The 16,389-nt window shown below is 33.2% G+C and overlaps 2 protein-coding genes across 6 annotated transcripts; one reads left to right on the top strand and one right to left on the bottom strand.

Moving 5' to 3' along the window:
• The first annotated feature begins 1,844 nt into the window (after nt 1-1,844).
• LOC110814412 (G2/mitotic-specific cyclin-2-like) lies at nt 1,845-5,013 on the top strand. 3 transcript variants are annotated; one of them, XM_022041877.2, is made up of 11 exons: nt 1,845-2,065; nt 2,191-2,326; nt 2,436-2,492; nt 2,729-2,786; nt 2,902-3,021; nt 3,104-3,232; nt 3,671-3,760; nt 3,884-4,105; nt 4,188-4,286; nt 4,366-4,544; nt 4,647-5,013. In XM_022041877.2, the coding sequence occupies exons 1-11, from the start codon at nt 2,011-2,013 to the stop codon at nt 4,789-4,791; spliced, it is 1,290 nt and encodes a 429-aa protein (XP_021897569.2). In that variant the 5' UTR covers nt 1,845-2,010; the 3' UTR covers nt 4,792-5,013. The 3 variants fall into 3 exon arrangements, with proteins under 3 accessions (XP_021897569.2, XP_021897570.2, XP_088073171.1); XM_022041878.2 differs by having other exon boundaries at nt 2,194-2,326; XM_088217045.1 differs by lacking the exon at nt 4,647-5,013 and having other exon boundaries at nt 4,366-4,548.
• A 350-nt stretch (nt 5,014-5,363) lies between these two features.
• ATGRIP (Golgi-localized GRIP domain-containing protein) lies at nt 5,364-15,498 on the bottom strand. 3 transcript variants are annotated; one of them, XM_088217043.1, is made up of 22 exons: nt 15,254-15,498; nt 14,087-14,566; nt 13,669-13,784; nt 13,143-13,312; nt 12,809-12,902; nt 12,076-12,162; nt 11,851-11,931; nt 11,394-11,519; nt 10,804-10,912; nt 10,645-10,724; nt 9,201-9,329; nt 8,997-9,097; nt 8,637-8,770; nt 8,406-8,503; nt 8,033-8,152; nt 7,914-7,941; nt 7,719-7,777; nt 7,291-7,362; nt 7,170-7,217; nt 6,729-6,834; nt 6,535-6,593; nt 5,364-5,828 (listed from the first exon to the last, which is right to left on the bottom strand). In XM_088217043.1, the coding sequence occupies exons 2-22, from the start codon at nt 14,547-14,549 to the stop codon at nt 5,721-5,723; spliced, it is 2,388 nt and encodes a 795-aa protein (XP_088073169.1). In that variant the 5' UTR covers nt 14,550-14,566; nt 15,254-15,498; the 3' UTR covers nt 5,364-5,720. The 3 variants fall into 3 exon arrangements, with proteins under 3 accessions (XP_088073169.1, XP_088073168.1, XP_088073167.1); XM_088217042.1 differs by having other exon boundaries at nt 14,087-14,599; XM_088217041.1 differs by having other exon boundaries at nt 14,087-14,611.
• Nucleotides 15,499-16,389: the final 891 nt, after the last annotated feature.

Here is a 16,389-nt window from a genome sequence, read left to right on the forward strand (position 1 = left end):
TTTTACTGTAAACAAAACTTTTCTCATATTTGTTCCCTTAATTTACCAAAATTTATAGATTTTTTTTTCCATGTAAGAATGCTCCATCCTAATTGAGGATTTTGTTAATAAACTTCTTATTCGAACACTCAGACTCTTATCTTCTTTCTCTTTTACATATTATTTCCCAATCGACAAGATTTTATTTCTTCTTACCTTTCCAATATCCCAATTAACTTTTATATTACGATCAAGCATGAAAAAAATATAATAACAGTCTTAATATTATATACCTAATAATAATAATTCAATATCTTTTATATTGATATAATAATAATATTATACGTTTATACTTTTTTTTATCATTAAGTATCAACTAAAACTGGTCATGCAAGCTTAAATCAATCAGATTAGTCAGGATAATCTTGGTTATTAATAATTAAATTATTAAATTAGCCTGCCAATTATTTAAGGTGAATTTAATCCAAATTTTTATTTCGTATAATTTTGAAGTTATATATATATATATTCACGTATATACTAATGCAAACACATAATATCTTAATTTTTAAAAGATAAAATACATATTATATATCTTATTGTTTATTATAGTATTTGTTATACTAATCTAATATTGGTACAAATATGCTTATAATTTTTTTTATCATTAAATATCAATCAAAATTGTTCATACATGCTTAAATCGATAGAAATTGTTAGGATATACTATCTTTAGTACGAATGATAAAACTGTTAAAATATATTACCGTTTATTTGTGTACTTTTTTATTTATTTTTACATATATGATCATATATATTGAAATAAACACGTAATATTAAAAAAAATCTTTTTAGATATTCCTAAAAATATTACATATCTTATTATAGTAGTTATTATACCTATCCAGTAGCGGTATTAATATGCTTCTATTTCTTTTTATCATTAAGTATTAACTATGGTCACACAAACTTAAATTGATTAGAGTGATCAAGATAACCATTTTGGCTACTAATAATTAAATTATTAAATTAGATTATCGATTACTCAAAATAATTTTTTATCCAAATTTTTAATTCATATATTATTTTAATTTTTTTAATATATGATGCACATACTAATATAGACATATAATACACTTATGATTTTTCAATCATAGAAGTATATTGTATATCTTATTGATCATTATAGTATTTATTAAACTAATCTAATAACGGCATTAATATACTTATGACTTTTTGTTCATTAAGTATTTGTTAAAATTGGTTATAAAAACTTAAAATCGACTTAATTAGAAGATATATTATTTTGATACCAATAAATAAAATGTTAAATTAAATTATAGTTCTTAGGTCAAATTTTTACTTTATTATTTCTTAAATTTTTTATGCATATGCCCACATGCATTCGTAACATTTAACTCATTACTTCACTATTATGGATTGCTCTTTTTTCTTTCTCTAACTTTAAACAGGATAATTATAAAAAAAAAAAAGTTAAAACATAAAAAATAAAAAGATATTGAAGAATTAAAAATGAAAAGAAAAAAACTTCTAACCAGGTGAAATAATTATTTTGCAAGATAACCTGATACGTTGCCTTAGAGGGGTGATATAGCCAGAATCCCAATTGATTTATTGACTAATAGGTCTGAAGGGAAAGGTGGGCGAGAGCGGAATTCAGCCAATCATAGCTCTCCAAATAGAAAAATTAATAAATAATTAATTTTGAAATCAGATACGGAACGCCACATGCCAACTAAAGTGACCGTTGTTAGGACAAACAGGGAAACAAAGTCATCTCCTCCTTCATGATCTAACGGTCACATTTCACTAGCCGTTGGTTTCCAAATATTACATGCCCCCTCGCAACACTTTCTCGCATGACAAATACCCCTCGCCGCTTCTCTCTCTTCCTGTAATCTTCAGCGTTAGATTCTGATAAATTAACGTTTTCTGAATGCTCTTCCCTTAGAATTTTCCTCTGTTCAGGAGTAGTGGGTCATTTTCAGTTCTTTGATTTAATCAACAGCCATGGTGATTTCTGATGAGAACAATCCTAATATCATGAAACCCACTACTAATCAAGGTAAAATCAAATTGATTAAACTTAGTTTTGCTTGAGCTATGTGCGGTTTCAGGATTGAACACTTCGGATCTGACGTGGGTTTTTCTTTTCTTTCTTGGTTTCTTGTTTTGTGTTTTGAACAAAAGAAGGTTTAGAAGAGACGGGTGTCAGGAAATTCGGACAGGAGATTAGGCAACCCAGGAGAGCATTGCGGGTTATTAATCAGAACTTAGTTGGTCCACAAGCATATCCTTGTGTTGTTAACAAGAGAGGCTTGTCAGAGTAAATATTTCCATTCATGGCTGTTATTAGATCTCCCGTAGAGGCTCACTTTTTGTTGATCTTCTTGCTATTCTTGAAACTAATTTTTTTAAAAAATTTTCTTTCACAGAAGAGATGACTTCTGTGAAAAAAACTTGGCTAATCCAGCGCATCGGCCAATTACCAGGTTAGTTAGAGTTGATCATTTGCTTTACTTTATTTGGAATTTTAGGAAATGAGAGTGGCTGAAACTATATTGTTAAAAAGAAGAGGTTTTTCAGATTTGAATGTTGGATCTCACGTTTCTTAAAATAGACCCTTCACTTAATCCGGCAGGGGGAGATTAAGATCCTGGATATTCATGATATAATTTATTCATTCCATTTTGTTCATTAATTATGTTGTGTTTTTTGTTGATGTTAGGAGGTTGGCCTCCCAAATATCTAGCTCTCGCGAACAAAAACCACCATGCCCAGAGGAGGTAGGCTACCAGTTCTTTCTCTTCTCTTTGTATTTTCTTTTCCCATTAAGGTAATAATGATAGTAATATGGAAAATATTTTTCTTGATTTATATAATTACGCGTAATTTTAACAGGAGAGAAGGAAGTTGAAACAAATCATTCCAAGCAAAAATGTGGAAGAGCAAGAGATGATACCAGGGTTTGATCATCCAATACCAATGGCTTTAGAAGAAACAGATGAATACGATCCTATGGTACTTAAAATCCTTTATGAATTCTCCTGAATTGCTTCTATATAGGCAAAACCCATGTGTAATTATCTCCAAATTTGGACAGGAGGAGGTTGAAATGGAAGATGTAATTGCAGAAGATCACATTATGGATATTGATAGCTGTGATGCAAAGAATCCATTGGCGGTTGTTGAGTATGTGGATGAAATATACGACTATTATAGAAAAATGGAGGTATGTTAGATTTGGTTATTTGGTACCTTTAACGCTTATATCTTTTGATCATTAAGTATAAGCCAGAATTAGCCATACAAGCTTAAAACGATTAGATTAGTCGAGATATACCATCTTAGGCACTAATAATTAAACTGATGAATTAGACAGTGTTCAAAGTAATTGTTTAGCTTAAGTTTTTATTTTTAAATTTTTTTACATAAATAATAATATGCATACCAATACAAACAGGTAATGTTTAATAAAAATTTAACTTCAAAAAAAAATTAAGTATGGACAAAATACTATTAGTGGTCTTGATCGAATAAATATAATATTTATCTTGTTCGTCGTTGTAATATTTTATCATACTAGTCTAATATTCAAGAATTGCTATTTGCTTGCAAATGTCTATCCTCAACCTTTAACCTCATTTTGAGCAACATAACTGTTGTGCAGAGTTATAGCTGTGTTTCACCCAACTATATGGCACAGCAGATGGATATCAACGAGAGAATGAGGGCTATACTAATTGACTGGCTCATTGAGGTATGCAAAAAAGTTGAATTGCAATAATTGGTTGCGGTTCAGAAGATCCTTAAGATCAATCATGATAAGAACTTCTCGTTACAGATCTCTTAACCATAAAGTGGGTTCTGTGGAAATGAACAGGTGCATGACAAGTTTGACCTGATGAAGGAGACACTGTTTCTTACAGTAAATCTCATAGACAGATTCTTATCCGAGAAAGCAGTTGTAAGAAAGAAGCTTCAGTTGGTTGGTTTGGTTGCAATGCTCTTAGCCTGCAAGTATGAAGAGGTTTCAGTTCCCATTGTTGAGGATTTGGTTCTTATATCAGACAAAGCCTACACCAGAAATGAAGTTCTTGCTATGGTAAAATTCACCTTTTTTATGTCTCATCTGTGTGAATTCTTCTCTTTTTATGCCAAATGGTCAAAGTTCTTGATATTTGCAGGAGAAATTGATGCTTAACACATTGCAATTCAACATGTCATATCCGACACCATATGTTTTCATAAAGAGATTTCTCAAGGCTGCTCAATCCAATAAAAAGGTAAGTCTAGCCAGATTCCCAAAACGTATAAATAATGAATTGAGTTGTTTTCATCCGCTCATGTAGTAAATTTTAACAGGTAGAGATGTTGTCCTTCTTCTTGATGGAGGTGGCACTTATAGAGTATGAGATGCTCAAGTTCCCACCATCATTGTTAGCAGCAGCAGCTATCTACACAGCTCAGTGCAGTATTAATGGGTTCGGGCAGTGGAATAGGACATGCGAATGTCACAGTCTCTACTCAGAAGATCAGCTCCTGTGAGTTTCATCAAAATTAATCGATACATGGGAATAAAAGGGTAGAGACTGATTGAGTGATTACTAAACTAAATCATTGATTGATTTTGATTTTGGTTGCAGAGAATGCTCAAGGTTGATGGTGAGTTTCCATCTAAAATCAGGGACAGGAAAACTCACTGGAGTATACAGAAAATATTGCACATCCAAGTTTGGGTATACAGCAAAATGTGAACCTGCACAGTTTCTTTTAGAGACCAAACCATAAGAAGCAAAGCCAAACCATAAGAAACTGCACAATTTCTTTGATTTTACCAGATAATCATAATAAATAAATATAGCAACTACTGTTGCCAATTTCTGTATTTTTCACATAGCCGTGGTTGGCCCTTTGTATATGTTCTGATTGAACATAATTTAGACTTCAAACTCAATTATGTTGAAACAAATATTCTTTTATTTTGGTAAAAAATACTGCAAGTTAAAAACATTTTCCTGCTATTTTATTCCTTAGTGTCTTTATAATTTTTTTAATGTTTTTTATAAAATTAAACTTATGAAATTAAAAATGATATTTTTAGCTAAAGTCAATTTGTACTGCAGGTGCTTTATTTCTTTTTTTCAGTAAGAGATAAAATTTGAACAAAATTTGAATAAAATTCTTCATTAGACTTCTCCGCAGGGCAGAAAGTTTACTTCCTTCTCAAATTGTACTGTGGGTATTACATTGTTCTTTACAATGTGTAAACAAATTTATAAAACAATACTTCTAGTGATACAAAAAGAATACAAGCTTGTAATTTGCAAACTCTTCAATCACACTGCAGAAAGTTTACTTCCTTCTCAAATTGGCTGTATTTATTGTACTGTGGGTATTACATTGTTCTTTACAGTGTGTAAACAAATTTATAAAACAATACTTCTAGTGATACAAAACGAATACAAGCTTGTAATTTGCAAACTCTTCAATCACACTGCAGAAAGTTTACTTCCTTCTCAAATTGGCTGTATTTATTGTACTGTGGGTATTACATTGTTCTTTACAATGTGTAAACAAATTTATAAAACAATACTTCTAGTGATACAAAACGAATACAAGCTTGTAATTTGCAAACTCTTCAATCACACTGCAGCAGGACAGCAATGGCTGTGTACTCTCATCCAAGAAAATAAGTGATCGAGGTTTCCTTCACAACTCTAAGAAAAAGAAAATCTTGAGAAAAGAGACCGAGCTGATCCTGAAGCATCACTTGCTGAGCTTGGAACCTCTGCAGAGGAGCGGTACGCTTGTTGACACTTTTGAATCTGAATTTGTATATAAAAATGCAGCACAAATTAGCACAGTTGAGCATCCAGAGATGGCAGCTGACATTGTATTTGTATTTTAGACGTGATTTTGTAACATTGAAACCATATATGCAATATCTAAGATGTTTACCTTTATCTCTTCATTAAAAAAAAGCTTTTATTTAATGGAAATTGTAGCAAATCCAATCAAAGCATAACAAGTCCAAATCATGATACAACCCCAACTCACTGTATTCATATCTAGTTTCATAAAAAATTGAAACTGGGTTCCAGTAATCACTTGGTTGCGCCAGCTGCCTTCAAGATGTTCTTTCAAGTACAAGAATCATTTTCAGTACAAAATCCAAGAACAAATTGACATATAGGGCATCTTCAAGTTTCTTCCTCTTCCTATCCTAAAGAAGCTAATTTATCTAAAGTGATTTAAGTAATTGCCATCAATTTATGGACTCCTCTTGTTTTGCCTAAAAAACTGAAATGCAACTATGCCTCCAATGCATGGTGATTCCGAAGAGAATAATTAGGATTAATTAAAAATAGATCATTATTTATATTTTGAATGGCTAAGGTTATTTTATAGTCTAATGTTAAGGCCGAAAATTTGGAGGCACCATTCCTCCAAAGGTCATGGTAGTAGTACCCTTGCTGCTTCTTATTATTATTTTTTAAAACAGAAGATGATGGATCAAACACAAAATTTCACCTCTTGTGGGCTAAACTGAAGCAGCATTCCTATTACAGGTAGTAAAGCTTCTACTTCACCTGGCAAGAGAAGAGGTTTCAGAATTATAAACAAACAGAGTATCAAACACCAAACATATATGAATACTATATGCTAAAAGAGGAGGAAAGGGGGCTTCAACTATTATAAATTTCCAAAATGATTGACCCAGGTACCTGTTTCCAGTAGCTTTAAGATGACATTTTTTAGATAAGTCATATCAACCCCTTCCCTCTTCTGTTTCCTCTCCATCTCACGTAGCTCATTCTTCAGCATGGCTTCCTATGTATAGGATGCATTTATACAACCAAAAGAAATGAATATGGGAAGGAAATTGACACCATAAAACTTTTAAAGAAAGCTCTTGCTTTATCCCCTCACTAACTTGCTTATGAGGAAATAGACAACAAATATATGTTCTTTCAGCCATACTCGAGGAAGTCTAAATCTAAACCACTTCCAGTTTTTAAACAAGCTCTTAATTTTATAATATAGTTTTAGAATACTCTCTTTTGTGTAGAAATTGGAATGAATTTAATGGAAGTAAACATCATCCCTTCAACAAAAGAATTCCAAACTGATAATCAGGATCTTCAAAGGTCGATTCTTCTCCGTACCTGTTGACTGTGGAGACGGTTTTCACGTTCAAGCTCCTCGATTTCCTCCTGAATTAACTTGACTTTGAGAAAGTTAAATGTGTAAAAATTATTATCAGAATCTAGGCTGGGCAAGACATACTTGAAGTGCTAAGATATGGCGCTGAGATTGTGCTAACTCTTCCTCTCTCTGAGCTTGTTGCCTCGCCAAAAGCTAGAATTGGAAGTCAAACTTTAAGCCAAAAAACCTTTTTGAAAATTCTTCCAAACAATAGTATCAATTGAATGCAACTGGTGAAAAAATAATACATCCCAAAACAAACAAATTTGACAGTAGTTGTATATAAAATGGTTGAGCCTATGTAGTTCATTTCATTTTATATGGGGAAAAGAAAAGAACACAAAACTCTCATGGATAAGTAACCAAGCATAGGGTAAGAGCCTAAGACGGAGCTTCCAGAAGTAGGCCATACAATATGCTAAAAAGTGGAAATTTCAGAATCCTAGTGATTTACTTAATGAGCTGAATGGTGAGTGATAAAAGACTATTATAAGCAGTTGTAGTTATACCAGAATCTGTTGTTCTGCTGCAGAGGTACTCAAGTTTGAAGCATCCTGCTTTGTTGAGACTGACAATACCAGTTTGATAGAAGGAACCATTAGAATCCAAATAAGCATGCATTCATTTGTTTGAATATCACAGAATTTTAGCTAATACATCTAACTAAATATATACAGCAAGTGAGCAGAAAAACTTTTAAATACCTGAAGTATGAATTTCATTGTTGTCAGCCTGAGATTGTGACAGAAAACAGAAGATCATTTCAAATGCACGTTAATTATGAAGACAAAGGCTATCATATTTAAATTGGAGAAGCACATACTGGGGTTCTTGAATCCAAAGAATGCTGAAGATTCTTGTTATCATCTAAAAGTTTAGACACTTCTCTATCCTTTTCCTCAACCATTCGGTCAGCAAGATCACGGAAAGAATCATGCTCTTCCTACAAGTAAGAAACATATTAACAAAAGAGTAAAGTCAAATTTATGCATCTATCAGGATCTATTGTTAAAGGACTGGGTTGTGGCTTTCTGTTGATTTTTATGTGGCTTTTCTTTTTCCTTCCTTCTGTTGGCTCAGGAGAATTTCTTGCTACACGTGTGTACATATTTCTTCTCTATCTAATAATATTTGCTTTAGCATTAATATATATATATATATATATATAGAACCTCAAAGAAAAAATTGCAAGATACCTTAAGACGCTTGTACCGCAGTTTGAGCTCTTGTAGTTCTTTTTGCAGATCTTCCCCAGATGATGCTTCATTTTGAGCACTCAAGTTCTCACATCTGCCTGTAGATTAGAAGCCCCGAGTATAAACTTTTGCTCAAAGCAACATAAAAATGCATTGTGCATTTCCAGAAGACAAAGGAGAAAAAGTGAAACTAGCAAACAATCATTATTTGCCCAAGCATAGATATCATACGGCGCCAAGTCTCTTCCAAATTTTGGAGGTCTATTTCCCATGCTTGCTTCTCCAATTGGTGGCGAGCATTAGCAGAGTCCAGCCTCATCTCAAAACTCTTAATCTGCTGTTTTGCATCACTGAGGGCTGTATCTCTGAAATGAATGAGGAATGAAAGAAGTGTCTCAATTTGTTATAAGCTTTATAAAATCTTATACCAGAAAGGCCAGAGTAACACAATTTTGACGGACACTCCTGTATTTTCAATAGCAACCGCATAATACATTATGCAAATGACTAAAGAATCTTTTTCCACCTCCAACGGGACAAAAGTTAATTTATATTGCTACCTTCACAGAAAAAAATAAATTAACATGCTACCTTTCTGCTAGTTCTTTACTCTGATTAGCCAAAGCATCCTGGAGATCTTGGCGGGCACTTTCCCTTTCTGCAGATGCCAACATTACTTCTCTTTCAGCCTCCTATAAGACCAGAGGAAGATCATTGGCAACGTTAAAGCGTTTGTCTAAAATGTCTCAAAATATTGATTTGTCTATGAGATATTGAGCCAAATAAAGCATGTACTTTCAGAGCTTCCTCAAGCGCTTTGATCTGTTCAGAATCTTTAGCTGCAGCCAGCTCTGCATCCTTCTTCTGGAGAAGTGTATGAGCACGAACCTTATAGGAAGAGAATTCCGTTTCAAGGCGACTGATCTGCAGATTACAAATTAGGAGGAGAAAATGTGAGGGCATGTCACATAGTACATTTGGACATTAAGGTTCTGGGCATAGAAGAGCCACTAATGTTCAAACATTTTCGGAGCGAAAAGGTTTTCCATGAGACAGAGAAATAAAAACTATTAGCCACATAAAAAGTTTTGTGAATAAGTGATTGTCTGACAATAAGGAATATTCATTTTTCAACTGAACATGATGTATTGAACAAATAATTCATTAGATAAAATTTATGAATGTCAACTAAGTACCATAACAAAATTGTTTCCAGTTGTTCAGTCATTTGATAATCAGAGTCATTATTTGATAAATAATCATTATGAATTAGACTCAACAAAATTCAATCAATCGTTTTTTTCTGCCATTAAGATGGAGAACTGAATCAAGAATTTTTTTCTTTACCATCAATCTAATCTTTTTTTTTTTTGAGAAAATGAGACATTTAAGTCATACAAGTAAAGAAATCTATTCATTTATTAGAAAAAAAAAAACATGAGTGGTGATTGGGTTGATGACAAAATAGAATCCCGGAACGTTTTATGTAAATGTCCAAGCTGCCAAGTGTGTGTAAGTGCCTTGTTATTACGAGTTTCACTAACTATTAAAACTGATCAAACTATTGAACAAAAAAATACCAAGAACAAAAAGGAAATACAGGAATTTCCTAGAAGAAACTGAAAAATAGAATGTGAAAAAAAAAGTTAGTTATTTTTTTTAAAGGAGATGAGACAAGTCAGTCGTATCGTGTTGTAAGCGAACTCCTGCAAATGTACTAACCACTGATCTCAGCATAGACCATTCAGATAAGCAACAAAGACAGTATTTACTCTGGCTTGTAAAATTCCCTACCTATCAATGCTCAAAACAAATAACTGACTTGCAGAAACAAAGTCGACCTAGTCCCAGTCTCCCAGATTGTTGCGATGAAGGAATTTCTAATAGGTCTGTCCATTGAGAGTTCTTCCTCACAGATAATAGGTAGGACATGACCACCGATGTACAAAACTCATGCCAGTTTCCAAGCAAAGAAACAAATATAATTTAAAAATATAAGAAAGCTCAAATTCCTTTAAGCAGGACATGCACTGCTCACAACATTCATTTTAAATATCATTTTCCCATATCTTACATGTTTTTATCTTCCAGATATGAATTTTAACCTCAATGCATCGAAGAGAGGATCGGGAAAAAAAAAATTAAACAACTTCCACAGCCTAAAAGATAAGATTAGAAGTTCTGTCTCTCTCACATAGACCCAGAAATTATGTAACGGAAAAAAGGAAAAAAGGTTTACCTCCTCTCTGGCAGCTCTTAACTCAGCATCTTTTGCACTTAATATCTGGTTTTGTATAGATACATCTGATTCCAGCTGACCTGTATGTAAGGAAACATGAATATACATTTCCTGCAAACAAACGTTATTTAACCAAGAATCTATAAGAGCTTCATGTACTTCGCATTTTAGCTACTTCAATTTCAGCATGAATGCAGTTACTCTCAGAAATGTCCAGTTTTGCTTTCATTGCCTGTAAGGAAGCTTCCCAGCTCTTCTTTTCCTTCTCCTGAATTCATCACAAGATAGTCAGATATACAAACCAAACATATATATATATATATACAAGATATCATGTTTTTCAATGCTTCAGGAGACATGATTATTAAGGTACTTATTTTTTCTTGAAAAGAAAAAATAATGCATTTAAAGAAAATTAAGACTATTTCTAACAACATAGGGCTACCAATATATCAAAGTTCTTGCTTATTTCAATAGAGCCACAGGTTTCTTTTAATGGTCTCAGTAAAAATCATACGCTGAGATTTGAGTAAATTTAAATTGACAATAATGCAGTTTTTCAAGAAGTTAAGAAGCATCATAAACATATGAGCTAACATAAAAGCCGCATGTCACCTAAACACAGCAGTTGATCTTGTGTTCCACCCAGCAAAAATCTAGGAAACAGAATGATACCCATGACGACCCTTAATGACATTTAAGAAAAGACAAAACAAAGATTCTACTCATTCTAAATTTATTGGTCTTACATGCTCCTCTTTTCGTTGAACAAGCTCTCCTTTAACAGTTTCCACAGCAGCTCTTAGTCGTGCGGCTTCACCACTTGAAGCTGCATCCATCTCTGAAATCTTGGACTCTTTCTCTACAACTATCGTCTGGTAAATATATTTCACAAGTTACTCTAACCCATTTGGGCAAGAATGATTGAAATCAAGCTAGAAAATATATACATCACTAAAACATGCCAGTAGGAGCAATTTTCTAAAGGAATTTTTTCCTGAAATAAAAGCATTGATAATCAATTTTTAGATCTGTAATTGCTCCTGATTCTTTACCTATTGATTCCCATTGCCAACTTAAAAGTCAGATACCGTGGAAAGTAAGTTTGGTGTTAAAATTTTAATGAAGCAGATAGAACAACACATGTAATGTGTAAAATGCTGCTTCACTTTTGTTCATATAACTAATAATACTAGTATATCTCACCTGCAACATAGATATGGTTTCAGTTGCTTTATTTCTATCAGATAAAGCATCAGCAAGTTGTGCTTCCAAACTCTCTAGTTTCTAGTAAAGGAAACAGAAATCAAAGAAATAGGTAAATCATCAATCTTGCAAGATGAGATAGAAAATAAAGAAAAAAGGAGGTATGGGGTGGGAGGAAGATCAATTCTTTAAGAACCAAATCACTGCATGTTAGTGCTGGATTACCTTTTGATGTTTAGCAGATAGCTCAGCAACTGCAGCTTGCTTCCTTTCATCTGCTGCTTGCAATAAACCTCGCATGTCTTCCAAAACCTGAAATGTGAACACCACAACATGATGGCAACAAATTAGATATTCTTCACAGGCACATGATGTACATAGTAAATCTATATGATATGTTATGAAGTGAACCAAAAATTACAACATGATTCTGGTCCAACTAGTAACAATAACAATTGGAAGAATAAATTTAGACAAACATAAAATGAATCCAGTAGGTAAATATCAAGAAAAGATGCCACAGCAATTCAACTTTCATCGTTTACGGGAATATGTTTCTACTGTATGTCAGAGTTGTTTGTGATTGTAAGATGGATTTGAAAAACAATTTGAAAAAGTAGGTGCATAAATTTGGAGAAACATAAAGTGAATCCAGTAGGAAACTATCAAGAAAAGATGCCACAGCAATACAACTTTCATCATTTACAGGAATATAAACATTTTCAACTGTATGTTAGAGTTGTTTGTGGTTGTAAGATGGATTTGAGTTTTTTAAAAAAGTAAAAATGTAGGAAAAAATACGTGCATGAATAAACACATACAAGCAAGATGACATACAGGGTTAACGTAATCCAACAGCTTAACTTTGAATGAATAGCCTTATTCAAGTCCTGTAATTATAAAAAAACTAATAATGCTACAGCAAATTAGCATCTGAATGAGCATAACTATCTAATACCTGTTCCTTCTCCAAAAGTGACTGCTGTAATGCCTCGAGAGCATGTTCTTTAGGTTGCAGTGAGCGACGCAGATCTTCAATGTTGTCCCGGAGTCTGTATGAAAATGGTATGACTAAAATGCCAAAGCAAATATTTTTTTTCAAAAAAAAAATGTATATAATAGAAAAGATCACATTCTAGAAGAGAATATTGAAACAGCTTTATCAGAGCATGATTAGGACATGGAAATCATAGCAGTGAAAGCCTCAACCCAAGTTCTAGAGCAGGATTGAGACAAAATCAGTAAGATGTCCACTTAAAGAACCATTATCAATCACACGTTTGAGGTTTTACTTATTGTTTGTGCTTCTTAGTTGCTGCCTCTCTGCATCCATTGCTTTCAATGCTTCATTTGCTTGCTGCCTTGTGCGCTCCAGCTCTTGCTGCAGAGTGGACTGTTGAGATGATGCTCGTTCAGCTGCTTCGTTCACTTCATGAAATCGGGCCTCAAGATCATCTTTTTCCTAGAATGAAAGTCTCCAAAAAATAATTAAACTATATTCATATACGATTTTAAACATAATATAGATAACATGCTTTTATATGTTCATTTTTAATGTTCAGCAACAGAAACATGGTGGTTTATTACTTTCATTCAACTAATTAAGGCTCTTCCAAAAATGTCCATAGGGACCCAATCACAAATGAGAATATTCCAATCTAGCCATTAAGTTAAAAACCAGAAAACCAACATAAACGTCAACATTCTCCAGACAAGTTCATTATGGTAATTTACCTCAAAATGGAACAAGATATTCCATGGGTAATTTAAAATAGCTATGAAGTGCAAATAAGGGGAAAAACTAGAGGTAGAATTCACCTTTTGAATGTCTTGAATGCGCTGTCTTGCTCGTTTGTGAAGCCTGCTAAATTTTGAGTCAAGATCAGCATACTTATCTTCACGCTCTTTTATCTCTTGATCCAATTTCTGTTGAGCTACATGAAGAACATCATCATATTCAGATGAGAGAGAGTAAATACTTCCTGATGAACTGCATATGTTCGGAGGAAATAAACTGTGGTCAAGACAAAGTTATATTCTCAAAAAAGGTAAACTAAGTGATGGTCCTTCTTTTAGGGAAGTGACAACACTAAAAGTCCTCAAACCTCCAATGCCAGCCATGATTGCCAAATTAAGTTTTATTTGAGGAGGAAGCATCATTATTAGCATAAAGTAAATCCTCCATTGCATATCAAAAGAAAGTAACATTTCACTATTAAATAGTTGGGCATCAAACCTTCAGCAAGTTTGGTAGATAGTTCCTGGACTTTAGCATCTGCCTCCGAGTGTGCCTCTCGAAGATGCTTCAGAGCCTCCTCTGCTGCAGTTCGTGTTTGTTTTTCTTCCTGAAGCTCCCTACTCAAAGATTCTACCTTTTCAAGGAGATCTTTCACCTCCACAGAGTCACCTCTTTCCTCCCCACCTACCTCACTTTTTGGGAGAGCCCTAGTATGTTCTGCTTGAAGATTTTTCAATCCATTAAACTGAGATTTCAACACCTCATTCTGAAGTTTCAGTTCAACCACCATTTGTAATAGCTGATCATGACTCCCTTCTGAATATGGAATGCTGTCATTTAGTCCATTTTCTTTGGCCCAAGTTCCATTCTTTATGCGGTCAATGTCATATGACTGCTTCTCAAGCTTAAAAAGATCTTCGGCCTGATTCCCTGGCATTCCATTAATTTCACTTTCCTCCATGGATATTCTTTTGCTCGCTGAAATAAAGTGTAGACAAGAGGCAGTAATACCTGACAATCACACTGGCAGAAAGCTCATTTTGATGGATTTTATAATCAAAACTAAAAAACTAGGGAAGATATTTTTACCAATAAATCAAAGCAAACAATTATGTACCAGCATAAAAGCTACATTAGTACCACAGCATATATACGCCCAGATAGTCCGAGCTGGTTATAGGATTTAAATAACCAAATGACCAACCAGCATTTCTAACAACAGAGAACAAAATTGCTTATTATAAGGGGAAAAATATGTTTAAAAAAAGAAAAAGAAATTCAATTTTCCAGAACTTTTGAATTTTACATTTACAAGAATCATTGTATATTCATATATACCTAAGTTTTGCACATTATTTTACTAAATAGCTAACTAACAAAAGTAAACAACAGCTCACTAATAACCGTATTTTTATACAACAAAATTAGAGTTCACATCCCATCGAAGTTATGCGAAATCTAGCAACAACTCCATTTTCACTGGTATTAGGAAAATGTTGACTGCAAACACATGCCAACACCCTAAGATCCAAACTAAACAAAAATCTCATGTTTATAAGCAAAGAAAAAATGTTAAATATACAGGAATTCCCGATTCAATTCAGCTATGAAATCAAATAAATTTCAGCACATTTACTTGACCAGAAATTGAGATAATGGTTGTACCTTTTCTTATTGTCAACGAGAGAGAAGACGGGATGTGGCAACAGGAGATCTACTAGGAATTAAATCTACCATTACTGAAAATAATTTGTTGCGTTTTTGAATTGTAAGAAATCCGTCTAGGAGATGGAGGCCGAGAGGTGAGATCGTTCAAATGAAAATTGGATCTCACTCGACGCGGAACAGAAAAACGTTGCCGTTTCTATCAGGCCCTGTTGGAGGACATAGCTCGGTGACCTCCGTCTGAAGTCGAAACCCGGGAATAGTTCAATTTAGAAGGGTGTTCTCGTAATTAGATGTTACTCCTGGCGTTTCCCTCGAATTAACTGCCAAATTTTCACAAAATTCTTAACTCCCAAATTTTAACTATAATATATTAATTTTGATAACATATTTAATTATAAATTAGCCATTAATTGAATAAAAATGAATCAAATTTAGCATAAATATCCTAGTAATATATGTTTGTTGGAAAAAATTAATTCTTAAAATATGCACAATCACACTCAAGTAAAAGCATAAATAAAAGAATATAAGTATTTTACATGATTTGACAGTATGCTTACATTCACGGACAAGATCAGCAAGAAAGAATTCAATTATATAATATGAGAGTACATCATCAATAGATTAGCAAACCTATTTATAAAGAAACTAGCAGAGTTTTCTATAAATAAGAACTTTATAGGATATACATAAAATATTTCTCAAGATAAATATAAAGAAAATTCAAATAAATTATCTCTAAAATATAGATAAATATCAACAAAATTCAAGACATCAATAAATCTTCTCATTGACTTAAATTTTCTCTATCATCAAAGCGGTTAACTATTTTGTCGCACCATCCTGCCAACATGCCCCCACTGCGGCGCTATTGAGTATCACATACACCAGCAAAGTTTAGGTCGCACCTAAACTTACTATCTGATCCCTGAACATAATGACATTTGTCATCAAGTTCTTCATACACAACACAAATCGTCTTATTAGCATTTGAACTACTTAGTTCTTGTAAATCAATTGGAACCTTTTTTCTTTCCTCCCTCTGAGATAGCGGAGCCCTTGCGCAGATTTTCTTGCCACTGTTGGTGCTTCCCATAATTGACAAGTTATATACAACCGGATTCTTATACCTC

This window comes from Carica papaya, chromosome 4 (assembly GCF_054855325.1).
Source record: "Carica papaya isolate Zhongbai chromosome 4, ASM5485532v1, whole genome shotgun sequence".
In the NCBI taxonomy this organism is placed as follows: Eukaryota; Viridiplantae; Streptophyta; class Magnoliopsida; order Brassicales; family Caricaceae; genus Carica; species Carica papaya.